This window comes from Malaya genurostris, chromosome 3, assembly GCF_030247185.1.
Source record: "Malaya genurostris strain Urasoe2022 chromosome 3, Malgen_1.1, whole genome shotgun sequence".
Classification (NCBI taxonomy): domain Eukaryota; kingdom Metazoa; phylum Arthropoda; class Insecta; order Diptera; family Culicidae; genus Malaya; species Malaya genurostris.
This window is the reverse complement of record NC_080572.1, coordinates 223,263,106-223,283,971: the sequence shown is the minus strand read 5'-3', so window position 1 is coordinate 223,283,971 and position 20,866 is coordinate 223,263,106. Positions and strand designations below refer to the sequence as shown.

The 20,866-nt window shown below is 36.9% G+C and overlaps 1 protein-coding gene across 1 annotated transcript in view; it reads right to left on the bottom strand.

Moving 5' to 3' along the window:
* Nucleotides 1-20,866, bottom strand: part of LOC131434549 (uncharacterized) — a 157,993-nt gene that overhangs the window by 3,194 nt on the left and 133,933 nt on the right. The window contains exons 5-6 of the mRNA XM_058601370.1: nt 3,435-3,535; nt 3,188-3,296 (exon numbers count right to left, since the gene is read on the bottom strand). Of these exons, the coding sequence (XP_058457353.1) occupies nt 3,188-3,296; nt 3,435-3,535 (210 nt within the window). The remainder of the gene's footprint in view (nt 1-3,187; nt 3,297-3,434; nt 3,536-20,866) is intronic.

Genomic DNA, 20,866 nt, shown 5'->3' with positions numbered 1-20,866 from the left:
TGCACAGTGGTTCAAAAGCGCAATTTCACGCTCTTAATTGATAACTCATAGGAACGTGGTTTTTGAGGTACAGTATCTTCAGCAAAGTTACTCAGAATGATAGACGCCATCTTTTGGCTAATTTCATTTATGTGGTAAATCCCCCTAAAAGTGAGATAAAAATATTATTTTAGTTCAGAGCCAACATAGGGGCTAAGTTACTTCGACAAAGTTGTTCAGAAAGTTATTTCAAACAAATTTGCTGATGATACTAACACGTAACTTGAGTGTAATTCATGATATAATGTATTTTCTGAAAAAGGTATTCTAAAAAAGTTTTTGTAAAAAAACACAATTTGTATGAGTTTTTCATGTTATACAAAGTTTTTCTTCATTCAAAACTACACAATTTTCTCAAACATACTGCTGTTGCTATCATTTCAGTTTAATGAAATAGAACCATTTTTCATGTTTTTTTTTACAAAATTTCAATTTTCTATCGCCAAAAGGTGCAAAAAGGTGCAGATGAGATTACTTACATATTAAACTACTTCAAAAGAGCTTTCATATTGTGGTTGAATTACTCCTCTGCGATCGTCTGCAGGCGAGATATGTTCTTTTCAAATATCCTTGTTCTTGACATTTGTAATGCTAAGGTTTATTGTATGTCAATATGTAAGTAGTCTCATCTGCACCTTCCTGCGCCTTTTGATAATAGACAAGTTAGAATTTTAATAAAAGAAAACATGAAAAATGGCTTTATTTCATTAAACTGAAATGATAGCAGCATAGTATGTTCGAGAAAGTTGGGTAGTTTTTAAAGATGAAAAACTTTGTATAACATAAAAAACTCATATGTATTGAAAATATATATGTTTTCTTACAAAAACTGGTTTTTGGACACCCTTTTCAGAAAATACATAATATCATAAATTACACTCAAGTAACGGAAATAGTACCTTCAGCAAACTTGTTTGAAATATCTCTCTGCACAACTTTGTCAAAGTGACTTAGCCCCTATGTTGGCTCTGAACTAAAATAATATTTTTATATCACTTTTAAGGGGATTAATCATATAAATAAAATTATCCAAAAGATGGCGTTTATCATTCTGAGCAACTTTGCTGAAGATACTGTACCTCAAAAACTACGTTCCTAAAAGTTATCAATTAAGAGCGTGAAATTGCGCTTTTGAACCACTGTGCAGTGGTCACTTGGGTGTATTTAGGCGACAGCGCGTGAGAGCGATTCATGCAAAGAGAATGTGTTTCACTCGCGCCAGCTGCTTTAACCACAAGCACACACTCAAATTCTATCTATTCGACACTGAGAAGAAGCTTTCCTTTCTGTGTGATGTTCGCTTCTTGCATCCCCTGTGAAGACAAGAATCTTACACCAGCGTGTATCACTCTGATGAAATGCCATCACTGACGACGGCTGTAGTGAACAAACATGTTTTAAGCTAGAGTCATCCATCAGAGAGAGTCTAGTTGGCATTCAATCTGTTTTACTGAAAAAATGTTCAAACAGTCGGTTAGTTCCATTATCGATACTATTTAATAGCTCTCTAAGAAAAGGAGCTTTGCCCGACTTATGGGAAATTTATACGTCTACCCAGTTCTTGAAAAAAGAAGCAAAAACGAAATTTCTAAATTCCGGAAAATAGCGGCGTTATGCGCAATATCTAAATTAGTCAAATGGATTGTTTTGAACTTTATCACGCATAATTGCTCAAATGATATATCCGTGATCCAACACGGTCTTATGTCGAAACGAACTACTTCTTCAAATCTTGTATCATATCTATCGTTCGTTCCAAAAAATAAATTCCAATGTTTTGCATGATAAAAAGCATAGAAAATATGAAGAAATAAGTCAGTGAAGAAGTATTTTCGAGGACGCGAAATCACGATTTGCGGTGTCCACTGTATCTCAGCGGAGACTAATCAGAAGTAACAAATCAATGTAGAATAGTTGCAGTAGATGTTTTTTTCTAGACTAAAATGTTTTTGTTTTATTTTTAATTTTTTTTTAATTTTTGGTGGTTGTTTAAAGTCAAATCTACGATTTTTCACATAAAAATTCGCCATTTTGTAGCTGTAATACTTCCCCAAAGTACAAAAAAAAAACGAAAAGTATTTTACAAGTAGAAAGTGCGTGCAAAATTTGAAAATTATTGGTGATAGGACATGGTGTTATATACCATTCGACTCTGCTCGCTAATTTGAAATTTATGATTGGATTGTGGATCAAGTTCGAAGATCAAAATGCTGACGCTTCCGGTTTCGGAAATATGATCGTAGAAGTGACGTTACCGACAAACCGCACTTTTTTCTACGTTAACTTTTCTCGGAGATGGCTTGTCCGATTTTAATAAGTTTAGGCTCATTTGAAAACTACTATCCGGTTCTGTAGATTGAATCGTATAAACGACGCAACCGAAAAATAGTGCTACTTTCTATCCACACAATTTCATCAGATTTGACTAATGGTGTCTCCGGAACTAGAAGTTCAAATGAATTATTTGCAATACATTTTGTTTGAGGAATGTTACCGAATATGTGACGTAAGCGCTGAAGCATACTTTTGTTATCAACCCGAATCAAGCTCAATGAATTTGTATAAAAAATGAGCCCAAATTCCTGTTAAAAATTATCCTAATAAACAAAAAATGTTTTAATGAGATTGTGTGTGAACGACAAGAGAAAGGCATTATCACACTTCTTCTGAGACTTCTGAGTTGATGATCCGCGTTTTGACAATTTTGTAGGTTCAATAATCAGAACTTTGAAAGAAACATATGTAGAGATGCATTTCTTTCGGGTTGCATTGGAAGTATTACGATTATACTAACATTAATTAATATGGTTCGAACATACGACAAAGGGGGGTCAAATTGGAAAAAAATCACAAAACCAAGTTCGAGCAACCTATTTACAGTGGAAAAAAATGTCGTTCCTTCTAACACGTTGAAATGAGACGGACACACGGAGGAGCTCAGATAGATATGGATACGATTGTTATACAACTCTATAAATTACAAGGAGCCGTTAATGCATTATTCATTTGAATACTAAAATAGTGTTATGTAACGAGCATTTTCAGCTGAGTAGATGATTAGCAATTGATAAATGTCAACGTCAAGCTATAAATATCGATCCATTACATTCTTCTAACATGTTCACGTGCGGACTCATTACTACATTACCATAATCCTTCACATATTTCTCCAGGCGATCATTTTCCTCCTGGGACTGAATGCTGGCAAGCTGCATTCCATGGTATCTGCAGTACTGCAGTGCCTTGAACCAGTTAGCCTAGGGACGGTGAAGAGAGGAAAAAAATCAATCAATTTGAACTCTTTAATTGAACCGTACGAAACCCTTTCACCTATTGAAACATTGGAGCGTGAGTAAAGGATTACCATGTTTGGCGGTTTAAAACGAAAAACTTACCTTGAAGAAAATGCTAAGATAATACCGCTTTTCACCCAATTTTAACAGCGGCATCGTCCATCTCGTAGGAGCACTGGAATCTTCGACGCAGTTGGGACAATCTATAATCGAGAGAGAAGAAAAAAAAACAAGATCAAAGAACAGGATTAATACACGGTTCAATTCGTTGGGTTGCATAATTCGATACGTTTTGGTTATGCGAGAATGATGAAATCGCAACAACCTGCTGCTACTAAAGGTGAGGATTTGAATCGTACAATAGCAAAGGTTTACCAATTATTGATTCAATTGTAACAATGCATCGTTTCCAGCATAAGTTGGACTCACCGAATGGGCGATTGTATTCAAATTTATGATCAGCTTTAGTTTTAGCCAGATTGATGTTGATCCATTTGAAGCCGGATCGTTTCATCAATCGCTAAAGCATTAATCGTTTGCTGAATGATCGTTTTACTGATCAATTCGAACTTTAATTCAGCACCAGTAAAACATTTACCATTCACCATTACATCTTTGGGCTGCACATCACTCAAAATGTCGGACTGAATTTACGGTTTTCTGTGTCAAATGAGCAGATGATTGTCGCGGTCAACTGCCAGTTTGTTGAGAAAAAAATTATCGATCGATGTGCTGTCACTTGGGTGAACTTGAGCAGTCTGAGGATGTTTGAAAAAAACCTGTTTTTCAGGGTTCAGTCTGTCAGAATGCGACTAAACGGGCAGCTATTTTTGGCCACAAACTATCCATCGGAAAAAAAACTTATCTTAGTATCCCGTAGACTTGTATTTACATTTCAATTGTTCAATTGTCAGATGAGCTACTCATATACAGTGGTACGGGCTGCACTGGGTGATTTAAAGATTATGCTATACCTTCAGATAAGACTTGTTTGCGACAAAATCTGAACAGATTGAATTTTGAATAAGACAAATCTGATGTTAGTTCAATTCAAGATGCATTTCTTATTCATTCACATGTGCATTATTATTCATCTTAAAACTAATTACAGTTACTTAATTAGGCTACTTGAAGAAAGTACGAAGTAAGCGCAAAGTCGATTCGCTTCATTATGTTTTGTTTCGACATAACTTAGCATGAAACGCGTAGATACGAAGTTTGTCGCGTTTCCGGTATTTTGTTTTAAAACAAAAGTCTCGTGACTACCTAGAGATGACTTTTATAATGTCAAACTAACTTCATTTTTCAAATGTACGAACCTTCAGATGACATATGTCTACCTACCGACCTACAAGCGACATTATTAATTCATTTATGAAAAAAATGGGTAATAACAAATCCAATGTATTGGTAAAACATTGTTTTTAAATAGCAAAAAAAAACTGCGCAAGCCCAGCAATGGCTTGAAAAGTGCTACCCGAACTCTGCTCCATAAGAAAATTACGATTTGTCGTAGGTATTCTAATTTTAAACGTGCCTAAATAAAGCAATCATCCGAAAAAAATAGGCAAGTTTTGAAAATCGTGGTGATCGCAAAATCAAAGTTCCTTATATCGATAGCTTCCTTAAAAAGAAACAATAATCAATAGTAATTATCACATTGAGTTATTGATGCGTTTGATGTGCAAAATAGAACAAAAGCTGTCTGATATGAATAAGAAGAAAATCATCTTTCGCGGAAGACCGTGCCCACAGTCAATGAAAACAATTACCAAATTGAACGAATTGGCTAAACCGGTGAACGACCACAATTAGGTTAAAGCCGATATTAAAAAAACAAATTGTGCTCCAATCAGTTTCCTCACACACCATATTTTTCAGATGTAGCCCCCAGCGACTACTTATCCTATGCCGATCTTAAAGCAGTGCTCCAGGAAAGAAGATTTCGAATGAGATAGTTATCGTCACAACTGATGTCTATTCTGAGGCCATGCAAAAATCATTTTATATGCAAATGACTTGCCTTCAAGATATGACTATAACTGCACTGCGTGGCGCCCGATCACAGCTGAACATGCTCTGCTCTTTGGTTCAATTGTAATCCAAATTTCATATTCCTACCTTCAGAGATGTCAATCTACTCTGTGTGACGAAGAGCAAGTGTAATTTCTTCCTTTGCACTGACAATATCAACGAGAGCTCCTCTCTTTCACACATATACACCACTGTTATATAAAGTGTACACGCATCATTACAATCTCAACATACCACGTATAGTTTTCAGTCAACAAGAAGTTATCCGAAGAATGCTGTCTATCGATGATTCAAAAGGTGCAGGCCCTGACGGATTACCACCTTTCTTCATCAGAAATCGGGCAGCCTCTCTTGCTTCCTCGGTTTCTCTGATTTTCAACCGATCTCTCAGCGACTGCGTCTTTCCGACTGCATGGAAAACTGCATCAATAACTCCGATTCACAAATGTAGTAACATTCACGATGTAAGTAATTATCGATCGATTTCAATTCTCAGCTGCCTACCAAAAATACTCGAAAGCATGTTGCATGATATCCTGTACGAGTCAGTGCATCCCATAATTGCTGAAGAACAACACGGGTTTGTAAGAAAACGTTCGACTACAACAAATCTTATGTGCTACGTTTCTAATTTGATCGATCACATGGAGAGTCGACGACAAGTCGACGCTATTTACTTCGACTTGTCCAAAGCTTTCGACAGAGTCCCTCACCGTTTTGTCGTCGAGAAATGAAATAGACTCGGATTCCCGGATTGACTGACACGGTGGATTTGGACACACTTAACTGGACGCAGTGCTTTCGTGCGTATCGGACATGCAATATCTTCAGGTGTTCCTCAAGGAAGCCATCTTGGTCCACTGCTTTTTGTTCTATTTATCAACGACCTCTGCAAAGTAATAGAATCTCCTAAATTGCTGTATGCAGATGATCTGAAGATATTTCGCTGTATAGAATCTAACTTGGATTGTTACGTCCTTCAATCTGACATCGACTCACTCATTGCCTGGTGCAACATGAATGGTATGGAGGTTAACTACCGGAAATGTAACGTCGTAACTTTCTCTCGTTTGCGTTCTTCGATTGCTTTCGACTATGAAATCTCATCTCTGACCATCGAACGAGTTTCCGTTATAAAGGATCTCGGCGTTTATTTGGATAACAAATTGAGATTTTCGGAGCACGTTGCACTAACCGCCGCTAAGGCTTTCTCGATACTGGGTTTTATTCGTCGAAATACACACGCCTTCGAAGATGTGTACTGTCTAAAAACTCTGTGTTGTTCAGTCATCCGCAGCATCTTAGAATATGCCGCACCAGTATGGTCACCGTATCACAGCGTACATATCAAGAGAATTGAAAAAGTGCAAAGGTGTTTTATACGCTACGCTTTACGTCTGTTACCTTGGACCGATCCAGTTCATCTTCCTCCCTACGAAGATCGTTGTCGACTTATCCAACTGCCAACACTGGAAAGCAGAAGAAAAACCTTGCAGCGACTTCTAATTTTCGACATATTGGGCAACACCATTGACTGCGCAGAACTGCTGGAGAAATTACAATTTCATGCTCCACTAAGACGAACCCGTCGTATGGAACTCTTTCGATTTACAACTCACCGTACCCAATATGGACAAAACAACCCACTGGATGTTTGTTGCCGTTTATTCAATGATGTTTATGACAATTTCGATTTTAATGTGTCTAAAAATGTGTTTAGATTAAGAATTAGTACGTAAGAGTCTGTGCGATGTAACTTATCGAAGACCATATATAAATATATCGTGAGAGCGCGTGTTTATTTTCTTTTACCTCTAGCACTGGTTCACACTGAAGTGCTAGCGCACAGGTCTCAAATTCTCTGAGGTGGACGCAGATATTTTCACCGAAATGTACGCATATTCAGCAAAAATACAAATTTCGTTTTTTTCTTGCTGTCAAAAAGATTTTCATAGCAAAACCAGTGTTACCTTCTATAAATTTAAAATTAAATCACAGAATTGTTCGCTCAACAGCAATAAGTTTCGTAAAATCTGACGAACGAATTGTTTTAGAACTGATATTTAATATGATCCACGCAAGTAGATAAGGAATCCAAATTACTGACGCATTCTCAAGAATAGGCCGAGTAAGTGAACAATACAAAGCCTTCAAACAGTGAGGATCTTTGAAATTCTTAACGATTATGGAAATAAAGCCCATTTGATTAAAATACCTCATGTGCGATTGCAAATTTCGAGCGATTATAACGACGCACCGAAACAAAAGACTACGGTCATACATATAATAACTTCAAAAAAATTGAGAAAAATACATGGTAAAGTTCGATGGTGTTTCAAAACGAAATTCTATTTTTTCTATAGCTGACACCTGAAACCAGAAGAGATATCAAAAAAATTCCGCTTTGTCCCTGTCCCCGCTTTGCCCCCCTTTCCATTACACATTACCGTAAATGTTTGTAGATTTGTTACAACTGGTCTTCTTCAAATAAACCTATGTTGATCGAATGAGATATAAATTTTTTTTTCATTCAATTTAATATAGCACCACTCACAAACATCTCGAAATGTTTCGATGGAACGGAAAGAGGAGCTATGCCACGGTAGTTTGCAAATTACGCCGATCGCCATCTTTGAATATTGGGTAAATGTACGATTGTTTTGTTATCCGCAGAAATTTCACTTAGTGGTCCAGCCAAAGCAGCAATACACAATATCAAATTTTCGTTTTTTGTTTCAGCTAAATAAATCTACTGTATCTAATTACTGATTTCTACAATAATGATTTAAATATGTATGGAAGGATGACATACGATATTTTTAAATTTTAATATTTTTGCGAAAAGTAGGCACTGTATTTATGGTTTGCAATCTGTATTAAATCTCTATTCTGCATGAAATCCACAAGGGCGTATACAAATCAGTACATTACTGATAATTCTGATTGAGGGACGACGCTTAGAACAATGTGCCTATCACACATTAAGGGCTGAGGACCGTAAAGTCGTAGGTTTTTTGGTAGGTGAATCAAAGTCAGTTTCAATGCGTCCGCAATTTTTTTCGCTTTGGTTTCCTGATAGCATTCTGAAAAAAGAGAGAAAAATAAAATTGGCTCGACAAGGCTGCCAAACATACAGACGTTTCATTGTATATAATCACATTTTTTTGTTTCATTCAATCTTTGTGAAAGTTGAATATTTTTTCATTGTTTTTTGGAATCCATTTAATGTCCAACCCATACGATAGATTTATGTGATAAAACTTCTCATCAAAATAATAAAATGGATGCTGGCAACCGTTTGCTCATATACGAGAGAGTACAAGAGAAATACAATGCGCAAAGGGAATTGAGCGAGCCACGTGGTCGATTTAAAACTCAACACGCGACCCTCTGTCCTCAGACCTTAACACAATGCGATGGTGCATTTATCAATATTGGCACTTTCGTTTTCACACGGTTGCACAGTTGCGGCACACAAAGGGCTCAGTTTTGACAAGTAGCTGTTTCATGGGGCACAACCCAAGTTGTTGTCCTGTATATTTCTACTGATTGTACAATCTATGAAGTGAGTTTACATCACTATTCTAGTAACTGTTATGTTATGGAACAAGCGCAATTTTTCTGTGTTGTGCAACATACTTTTAAGTTCATCCGTTATTACGAACATTTATTCACAACGATTGTGCAACTGATACAAAAACTCATGCGTCATCACAAAGGCAGTAATAAAATCAGCGAAAAAATAATTGTGAAACTCGTGAGAACTACTACGTAATGTAAACAAGAAATGGAATGACGTTTACAATAACATGCAAACTTAATTTCGAATGAATAAGTTTCACATTTGATTTTCAATACAACTGCTCTTAACACAAACATGGATCTTGTAAAATACTCTGCACATGAAAAATGATAATGCTACATATTGTAGAATTGATCTTTTGTGTTTTTGTAATTGAAAAATCGACAACGAACTGGATTTTTATTGTGAAACATGTATACGTACGCCCGACATTTTCTAGCGCTTTTGAATTATCGTGTTTTGATGATTCTAAACCAATTTCTGTGAAAATAACAGTCTATTATTTTTAATGAGAATCATCGGAATGGTGTTTAAAATACGTGTGTTCAAACATTCTTTAAAATTCTCAGACGATTTTGATTAAACTAATGTGTAATTAAACCTGAAAAATCTCGAAATGAATTTTTCTTGAATATTTTCCAATATGGCATCGATGGTAACAGTGAGTTAAATGAAAAATGGTTCACCCAACGTAATGACATATATTATCTAAATAACAGGAAACATTAATATGTTAATATTCCGGAAAGAAATGCTCTACGCTTTGTTTTTTATCAGTTTCAATCTTTTCGTTGAATTAAACAACAATACAGTATAGTCATTCGTCCTAGCGGGCTCGACTTTTGTGATACGCACTGTAGGTATTATTTTGGTAAGTCCGTGTGCTAGAGTTTCAAAAACAAGTTGCACAAGCGGTAATATATAACTATGGGAGTAATTATGATGAAATTAACTTTTCGTTCAATATCTTTAAAAAGTGATGTCAGATCTTCTTTTTTTCGCGAGATGAAAACCGAATATAAATTATCTGATTGATTTTTGTTTTCATTGCGTATATAACGCTGTATTCCTGCAACTTTTATGATAATATTCTCATGTCTGCAAGTTTTGCTTTCAATTTAAACAGATAAATCTTGCCAAATTTTTTGCAAGTTTTGAATTTTACATCAAAGTTTTTCTAAAACTGAAGAAAACTGCACACACTGATCTAAAAATTCATGAGGCAGCAAAAACAATGCGGACTCTGCAGAAATATATTTATATACAGCAACGTTATCAATTCGGTTGAGCCTTTTTTGCCTTGCGGAGAGCATCAATCATTTCACTAATTTTCCTTCCACAAGAGATTTATAGCAATTGCGACGTATATTGTGTCCGGTACAATTATGACAGCGGTTTGGAAAGTTTTTGATAAGTTGCACAATAGTTATAGTTACTCCCGTTTTACATGACGATGTGAAATTTTTTGTAGAGCTTCTAGTGAAACATTAACAAGTTGGTGATTTGCTGCACAATTGTTTTAGATGTATTTGAAGTTGTTCTACAGTGAATTTTTCGGTAGTATTGTGAAACTTAACAGTGATAAGTTGCACAACCAATTTTAACATATATTTCTAAACATAAATAACATTTCTAAATCAATTGTAAAACATCTTGAAAGTTCAATAAGCTACATTTGTTACTTGGGAAAGTGGCACACTTAGACTCACAGTATATTACGTGTTTTTTTAGAGGTACAATATAGTTTGTGTTCAGCGACTCTCCCCTTGAAGGTAACTCTGTTAGTAAATGAAAAAATAAACACAGTCTAGATGACAGACTGGGTGTTTTTAATAGGGTAACGTGGCGCCATCATGTTAAAATGGTTAAAGAATCCAATTTGAGTGTCCTCTCTGTTAGTCTGAGCGTATATGTCGGTTTCGGAAGATGTAAATTAACCTGAATTTTTCTAGTTTGTAATATGCTATCAATGATTTTTCCATTAATTAACTGAAATGTTCAAGAAAGAAGATATTATTTACTGGTTTTTAAGTGATATTTCCACAGTCATGAATTGCTGAAGTGTCAGCTATCAGTTTTGGCTGAAATCAACGAAAATTACAGCTCGGAAAGCTGCAACAAAATTTCGCTGAAACTCGGCGATAATATTTCAGTGTGCAGCGATGTAGAGTAACAGCGGTTAAATCGTCGGGCCCAGGGGAAAATGATATTTTAGTTGGTTTGCAGAGCGTTCAATCATCGCCGGAGTAACGAAAGAAGTGTTCAAGTTTATCACGTTAACCGGAATATCAGAAACAGTAGCTTCCGAATTGTTGCTTGCAGTCAAATTACTCGAATAAATACTAGCAAAATGCTTGGCAAACATCTCACACGATTTCGAAACTGACGCAGTCATCTCTTCGCCAAAAAAAAAAAACACGTTCGAAGGAACCGATGAACTGTTGAGTGATGTGTTTGAATGTATGGACTGCCAGACCAAATGTCAAGTTGTTCTTGAAAAAGCAGAAATTTTATTTTAATACACTTCAGTCCAGCAGTTCAAATCGTTTACCTGTGATACAATGTTATAAATGGCGAGCAAACGCGTATTTCAAAGGATTTAGTGTGCATGGCACATATCCCTTCATCAGATGAAGTATCAATCAAACAAATCGGAAAAGGTCACTCAATTTCGTCATTCTATACAACTATGTATTCATATTATACACAGCATAAAATTTGGCACTGGCTATTGTCATCAAAGTAATTCAATAGTGTTGCAAAAACCATTCAGATGGTATTCAAAAGACACGGTCTTCCTAACAAGCAAGCCAACTAAAATCTTCCGAAATCCATTCACTGCAGCATCACACGGAATGCTTCCACCTTCCCAGCAAGGATCGATCAAATGTGCGGATATGGCCAGCTAACCTTATCTGCATCGTTTGGCAGAGCGATTGCATTGCCCGTGTCAGTATGTCTCAATGGCTGTACCTACATGCGAAAACTAATTATCCAAATAGATTAACCTGTCAGGCTTTCAAACAGCCGCATCCTAACCTTGCCAGCAGGCCACGAGCGGTGGTAGTCATGGCGATGGTTAACCAGTCGACCTTCAGGCTAATGCGTGGCTTGTCTGGGTTTGATGTGTAGTAAACATTCCTCGAATAAAAAAAAGTGCATTAAAAGTAAGAAAGCGGATACGACTAATGGCTTTTGGACAATGATTGTGGTTCGGACATTGTGTTATCTTGTGATCGAAAATAAGGATCATAAGACAACGATGCTGATTTGGTTTAATGTGATAATACTAGGATGTCGTCGTCAACAGGAACGGCTATTAAAGGTCAAGTAAGTGTTGATTAACGATTACTTTGAAACCGGCTCCGGCTTGCGTTTATCTTAACTCCTGACCCCTTCAGCAGAAGTAGGCGTGTGATTTTGAACGCAATTATACGATTTGATAACGAACTCATGACCGCTACTGACACCGTTTTCCGCTTTTATATTGCGGGCTCGTGCTTCATTGGGATCACGGACATGATGAAACGAGAGAAAATTGTACAATTTAAAATAAGTAATTTACAGGCGGATCGGCTTGTGAATTATCATAACCAATCCAATTTGAATTTCCTGGGGTTAATGGCCACTTAAATTGTGACAGATATTTGGGGCGGTTTGCCAACGTGTAAAATGTAACCGGATTGACAAACATCGAGAAGCCATTTTTCTTTCTAGCTAGGTTAGTAATTCGCACGAGCTCCGACAAAATAATCATTCCACTTCACTAAATCTTTTACCAGGCAAATGCCTTCAAGGTAAGCCATGTAGCAACCGGCTCTGACATAAATCTTCAACCCAAGACTCAAATTGGGCTTTAATAGTATTCACCATCGGCAGGCATTCAGCCAACCAATGATCCATCGCATATGCGTGCAATGATCCGTATCGCTTTGATGACACTTTAACAACCTCATTTCCCACAGTTGATCTCGGATTGAGTTAGAAATGTAGGCAGCGCGTTCAAACGTCAAAATAATTACTTGATGTGTAAAAGGTATTGTTTACGCTGCCCTCCATTTGAAGCTAACGACTGAATGGCTTTCAGTGTATTATTTCTGTATTTTAGAGGTAAGGTAGTTGACACTTCTTTCCTTTTGGGCAATTACTGGGTTCGGCGCTGAATGTGATACGAGCTTTCAGTTGGATAAATATGACGCCTGCGGTTAGGTAATCCAAATCCTCTCCCTATATGAAGTGCCCGACCCTGAGTGGACAGCGAACGCATCTCGTACGGACCGAAGTACGAGTGGTCTTACACGTAACTGGTTTGGCTCAACTTTTCGGTCATCCTCAAAGATGCTGCGAGGGCTACTGTTCATCACTACCCGGTGTTCCATGGCGGCCGTTGGTGTTTTACGATACTTATCTGAACATGAATAAATGTCAAGAGGACTCAATTGGGTCGTAATTAAATTCATATGTGTTTGTTGACGAGGTGACGTTAAATCGATGCTGTAACAAGTTTCGATGCAATTGTGCACGTAGTCCTGCAGCATTAAAGCGTTTATACTATGCTTTTCCGCGTTTTTTTTAGAAAAGTAATTCACCATTCTACTATATTTAAGTTGCTCAATAAGACATAAATGTTGCTCTTGGAATGGAATATACTACTATTTTCTTTGAACAATTGATAACGAGGTTTATTTTGAGGCTAGTGTACAGGGTTACTTTACTTAATTCAAAGTACAAAATGTGTAAAAATAATACAAAATTCAGAATCAATTCACTTTTGCTCGATATGACCACATTTTGCCTTGACTATGGCCTTGAGACGGTCAAAAAACTTGCAGGTGTATTTTGGCCCACTCGCGGACAATAACTTTTTTCAGCGCCTCGAGACTGGTGTATCTTTTAGTTCGGACTTTGCTCTCCAAAATGGCCCAAAGAGAATAATCCATTGGATTCGCATCTGGTGAATTCGAGAGCCATTGTGTGGACGTGATGAAGTTCGGAACGTTGTTTTTCAGCCATTCTTGGTTCACTCGAGCTTTGTGAGACGGTGCCGAGTCCTGCTGAAACGTCCATGGTCTGCCACCGAAATGTTTGTCTGCCCACGGCTTCAAAGCAACCTCCAGAATACTTTCCCGATAATATGTCGCATTTACCTTGACGCCAGGCTCGAAGGTCTGAAGTTGGTTACACTTCGAGTGCCGGACCCTGTACATTTAGCATTCCCATAACATTGCGTTTTCCCCAGTAATTCGATAGCTTTTAAGGGCTAATTTTCAGCCTGAGATCAATTTCAGAAATCTGTAAAAATCTGTGCGCTTAGCTAAGTGTGAGGCCAGAGAGAAAGCGTCACGCGACGAGAAGCGATGGGAAACTCGACAGATCGCTAGGAGTCGCGCGACAGAGTTTCGTTCATTTAAGCTCAGCAGCAAAATGTCATGAATGTCACAGAGAACTCGATTCGCTGCGAAGCGATTAGTATGCTGAACTTTGTCGATACCGTTGTCGTTCTTGAACCTATATGCGGGCGACTCTTACTTAAAGTAAAACGAACTCGCCCTAAGCAACAACTCATAAAAAAAGAAAAAATAAGTTAACTCGCATGGATGTCGTGTGCGACCCGAGAAAATTTTCAGAGCGAAACTACCCGATTGGAGTCCGATCTAGAGCAACCCCAGGTTGCTAAAACAAACATCTCAAATGTTGTTTGGGCGACTCTGGGCCAGCTCTCTGGCTGCTCTGATCAATAAACGAAAATGGTATAAATGAACGGAGCTTTATTGCGCGACTCCTTTCGATTTGTCAAGTATTGCATCGCTTCGCTTCGCATCGCGTCCCGCTTTCTCTGTGGCCTTACCTTTAAGTTGTTGCCAGAATGCAAGCGTATTCGCATCGTATTCACTCTAACAGGTTTGCTTTGATCAAATGGAACTAGCTTACACGCGCGACTTGACGCTGCGCGTGTCGCGCTCACTTTGACTCAAATAGCTGTGACTTTTGGTTCCGGAGATATAAGTGACGTAACCGACAAAACACGTTGATTTTTACCGCTCTTATATATATATATATATATATATATATATATATATATATATATATATATATATATATATATATATATATATATATATATATATATATATATATATATATATATATATATATATATATATATATATATATATATATATATATATATATATATATATATATATATATATATATATATATATATATATATATATATATATATATATATATATATATATATATATATATATATATATATATATATATATATATATAAGGGTGCCAATATTTTGAGATAACCTCTATTTTTGTAAAACTCTAGTGCTCAAAAGTTCAAGCACCTCGAAAAAAGTTCTCATGCAAAATTTGAGCTAAATCGGACATGGGTATGGGGTGCTGCCCGGCGATTAAGGTTTAAAAATTTTCAATCTGCAAAAAGCATGAAACGTCGAGATTTAGTGTTATCTCAAAATTTTTTTTTTAAATCGACTTTCTGGGACTTGAATTTTGGGAATTTTTTCGAAGTCCCTGAAAGCCGACGTTAAAAAAAAAATTTTCGAGATGACACTAAATCTCGACGTTTCATGCAATTCTAAGACTTTTGACATCAAAAATTTTTTTTCGATTTCGGTAATTTCATGGTGATTTTTCAAGATCTATGAAAATTCCATTAAGTGGACTAACAACGGTTTTAACTTTTTTTATATATAAAAAATAGGTACAGAATTCGCTCTAACTTTAGAAAAAATTTCCGAGGACGGAGGGCCGAATGCCATATACCAATCGATTCAGCTCGACGAAATGAGCAAATGTCCGTGTGTGTGTCTGTATGTGTGTTGTCAACAAAGAGGTCGAGATCTCAGAGATGGCTGAACCGATTTTGATCAAACTAGTCGCAAATGAAAGGTCACCCCGTCACCCAGAACGCTATTGAACGGTTTTGAGATCGGATGTTTACTGTTTGATTTATACGAAGTTTTATGTCAAAATTTTCACAATTGACCTTGAAAACAGAATATGTTTTCAGACTTAGATTCCGCACGGTAATACCTATCCAACAAGCCATAAATTTTTAAAATCCGTCCATTTTGAGGAGATATCGAAATTTTTGTGTAAGCCGCTTTTCCTTCTATTCCAGCAGTGGGAGTTTTGAGCGCTGTGTGGCAAAGAAATGCTTGGGAGCAACGTAAAACACGATTTTTTATACTGTTACATACAATTATTTCTAAGTACCAAGACTGTGTACAGCTTTTATTTTCATGGCATTTTGCTTCGAACCGATTTTAGCACGGTTCGTTTTTGGCAACATAATCGTTCGAATATGACATACGTAAACCAGATGATGGCAGAATTTTCGAGTTGAAAGCAATTCCATAATTATATTGTTTTAAATTACTTACAGCAATAAATGCTGGAAGAATATAACACCCATATACCATTCGAATCAGTTCGTCGAGATCAGCAAATGCATGTGTGACAAAAAAGTTCACTCAATTTTTACCTTTTTTTCGAAGATGACTCAACCGTTTTCTACAAAATCAGATTCATATGAAAAGTCGTATGCTCCCAAACAAAGTTCCTGAATTATGTTTGGTTCCGACCTCTGCTTTCGAAACTACAGGTTGATATGTGAAACGAAATAAAAATTGTGTAACTCATTTTTCGCGTTGATGGCTGAAACGATCTAAGATTCAAATGAAATCTAAGAATCAACTAAGATTCAAACGAAAAGTTTTAAGATTCTATAAAACATCTTGCTTTTCAGTTAGATCCATTTTCTGGTTTCGGAGATACAGGGTGATTAGTATAAAAATGTCTATTTCACATAAATTAATCAGGTTTATCGGGTTAGCAGATTTCGATAGTCGATAACCAAATAAACTTATTTCAGATTTAGTGATATTCAGTTTTCGATTCGGAAGGTACCCAAAAATTTAATTCGCACTACGATTTCTCAAAGATGTCTACACTGAATTTCCAACATTTTGAAACAAATGTAAACTATACAGCTACTCAGGTGAATTTGTCTGACTTCGGCTACACCGTTTTTCGAATTCCGGTTCCAGTATCGAATCGTTTCTCAAAGCTCAATCGTTTTCTCAAAAAAGCCTAATCGAATTTCAGAAACAAAAATTCAAATTAAAATAAACTTATAGTCCCATACAAAATTAATTAATTTTATCCAATTCTGACTTCCGATTCTGGAATTATAGGATGATGAATTTTTAAAATTCAAACCGATATAGAAGATGACAATCCCGGGAAGCTTTAAAGTTGGACTCAATAATATTGCAATTTATTCGTCACATGGCCATACGAATCGGTTTGGGTTATGCTGGTTCCTGAATACCGGCTCTGGAAGAACCTTAAATTACCGTAAACTCTAGAGTGGAATTTACTTCGACATATCATGGAATGTTTAATCGATTGTTCCACTTTTAGATTCAAATTCGATCCAATTTGCAGTTTCGACATTACAGAATAATGAGTGATTAAAATCTCAAATTGTCGCTCAAAACGACGGTCTTTAAAATAATGTCAAAAACTAAAACACCGAAGAATATTCATGCAAAAAACACATGCGGATTGATAAAAAAAGGTATCATCTCACTGCTAGGTGGATAAAGCACGTTTTGCCTTTCTCTATAGAAAGGTATTAGAATTGCTGGAAAACCCGACTTTCGAACGGAGCCTCGGAGACCCATAGTGTTATATACCATTCGACTCAGTTCGACGAGATCAGAAAATGTCTGTGTGTGTATGTATGTATGTGTGTGTATGTGTGTGTATGTGTGTGCACTTTTCGAAGATATTTGAACACGCTTATTTTTCTCAGAGATGGCTGAACCGATTTTAACAAACTTGGGCCCGTTTGAAAGCTACTGTCGAGCCATTGATCAAGTTCAAAGATCAAATGGCTGTGACTTTTGGTTCCGGAGATATGATTGTATAAGTGACATAACCGACAAAAAGCGTTGTATTTTTACGCGCTCAATTTTCTCAGAAATGGCTGAACCGATTTTACCAAACCTATGCTCGTTTGAAAGGTACTGTCGGGCTATTGATCAAGTTCGAACATCAAATGGCAGTGACTTTTGGTTCCGGAGATATGATTGTATAAGTGACATAACCGACAAAACGCTATGTATTTATACGCGCTCAATTTTCTCAGAGATGGCTGAACCGATTTTAACAAACTTGGGCTCGTTTGAAAGCTACTATCGGCCCATTGATCAAGTGGCTGTGACTTTTGGTTCCAGAGATATGATGGTATAAGTGACGTAACTGACAAAACACGTTGATTTTCACCGCTCTTATACATATAAGGGTGCCAATATTTTGGTATCACCTCTAATTTCGTAAAGCGCTAGTGCTCAAAAGTTTAAGCACATCGAAAAATGTCCTCATGCAAAATTTGAGCTAAATCGGACATGCGTAAGGGGTGCTGCCCGGCGGTTAAGGTTTGAAAATTTTCGATCTTGAAAAGGCACCATAGGGGGGAGTACATGAAATTTCCGAAATCGAAAATTTGTTTTGATGCCAAAAATCTTAAAATTGCATGAAACGTCGAGATTTAGTGTTATCTCAAAAAAATTTTTTTTTTTGAAAAAATCGACTTTCGGGGAAAGATTTTGATATTTTTACTAAGTCCCAGAAAGTCGATATTTAAAAAAAAATTTTTTTTCGATATGACAATAAATCTCGACGTTTAATGCAATTTTTAGACTTTTGGTATCAACATTTTTTTTTCGATTTCGAAAATTTCATGTACTCCCTCCTATGGTGATTTTTCAAGATATATGAAAATTCCACTAAGTAGACTAAGACGGGTTTTTTTTAGATTAGCATCACTCTTCTTATACAAATAGGCAACACGAATGTCAAGCACTAGTTTAAAAAAATGATGCTGACAGTGTGACATAAACACTGAAGCATGCTTTTGTGAACTACTCGAATCAATCTAAATCAATTGTAGTCAAAATTAGTATCCGAAATTATTTAATAAAAGTATGAAATATATTTTCATGAGACTGTTATGAAAAAAGAGAAAGGCATTATCACACCACTAGGTGGATTAAGAAGTTTTTTTTTGTGATATTGCTTCTTAGAGCCGAATCAAAAATGTAGTGTCCAATTTTAACATATTTCGTTGATTGAAAGTCGAGTAATCGGCCAAATAGTATTGCGACTCTACTAATGAGGCGACTGTTGGTATGATAGTTTTATGTACAGTATGTAACTGGGGATTAACCCTAAACCATGCGGTATCTTAATGCACGGGTGAAGATACAGAAGTGCACATTAACATATATTTATGTCACTTAATTGTTTGTCGTAAAAAGAAACAGCCATGTTGGCGTGAACGAGATGATAATTTTGATAGTCCTATCAAGAAAATTAATCAAGATTTACCATTTTGTGTCTTGAACGAGTATTTGTGATAATCATTTTCAGCCCGTTGTAGTTCGAGCCGAAAAGATAATCCAAAAAGTTGTCTCAAGGTGTGTCTTTTGTCACAAACTGCATTTGATCGATAGTACATTTGCAAGGTAACAATGTTTGCTGAAGTAGAAATGAAACGAATCACTTGACAATAATCAGCACCGACAGCCAAGTAAACAACGGCAGGGTGTCGAACGCATTATTAGACAACACAGCTAGGTTTGATCAGTGTGCAGAGCTGCCATTATTAACAGCATTACGCGCTAACAGATCGATTCGAGAATTTACACGACCATAGGTACCAATTAAAATAATTGATTGGTACGTTTACTTTGGAGTAGTACTCGTAAAGAATTTGATTTTCCGCTCGCGGTCAGATGAAACAAAAAATCATTTTTGAAACACTGCAATTAGTTCGTTGGTGCTCAACCGACGCGATAGGAACATGAAAAGCATTTTTTATATGCATACAGCTCTCAGTATGGCGTTGCCCAACTTCCCAAAAAGTTTCAATACCTCTCAGGATTGTTGTGATAATTTGAATAGATATGCCATCGAGTGCCCTTGATATCACGTTTGATTCAGCCGTTTACATCGAAATGCTGTTCTTTTCATGTTTGGCCTGCGAAACACCCTTTCTGTGCGTCACACCGTTTATGGGCTCTGCACACATCATTGGTGGGTTTCGGCGCGGGCACACGTTAACACGCTAATTAAGGTCATTGTTGTAAAATTACCAATAGTGCAACCAACATCTCTCGGTGCGCTAAGGTGCGGAATGCGGTCCACCGGTTGCTGCTCTGCTCGGTGATATGCAACACGAACCTCACCTCGAAACGCGTGAAAGGAAACCCGCACCATGAAGGAAAATCACAACAACACAAACATAAATTCAATTATTCATACATCTATACTCGTACGTGTGCGGCAGCAGGTACATTATGAAACATTATCTATGCATGCTGTATTGTGGGTGTTGATTTCCCACCCGGTAGATCGGAGATATCACTTCACTTGTCCGGCAATGCATGGGATGTTTTCCTTCCTCGCTTCGGTGCTGTGCCCGAAGATATCAGCAGATGCAGACACACTGCAGGCTGTGGAACCAGCACGCTACTTACCGTCTACTGAATAGGGTTTTGTTTGAAAACAAATCTTTTGGCTGTGCAGCTTACTAACAGAAACTTTTCGTTGTGGCAACCGGAGCGTTGCTAAATTGTGCGTGATACACGGAAATTGGAATCGATAGTGAAGCAAATAGTGCACAAAATTGCGCATCGAAAGCAGGAATGTTGAAGGATTTCGCTTTCTCATGAGCAACAAAAACTGAAGCAATCACTTAACAACTTAGTTTCGATTGCTCTGCTTGGTATAGCATCCGATTCAGTTTATAGAGATTGAAAAGTTCTCCCAGGCTCTTAAAATGGAGTAATTGATAAGGATGGTATTCGGA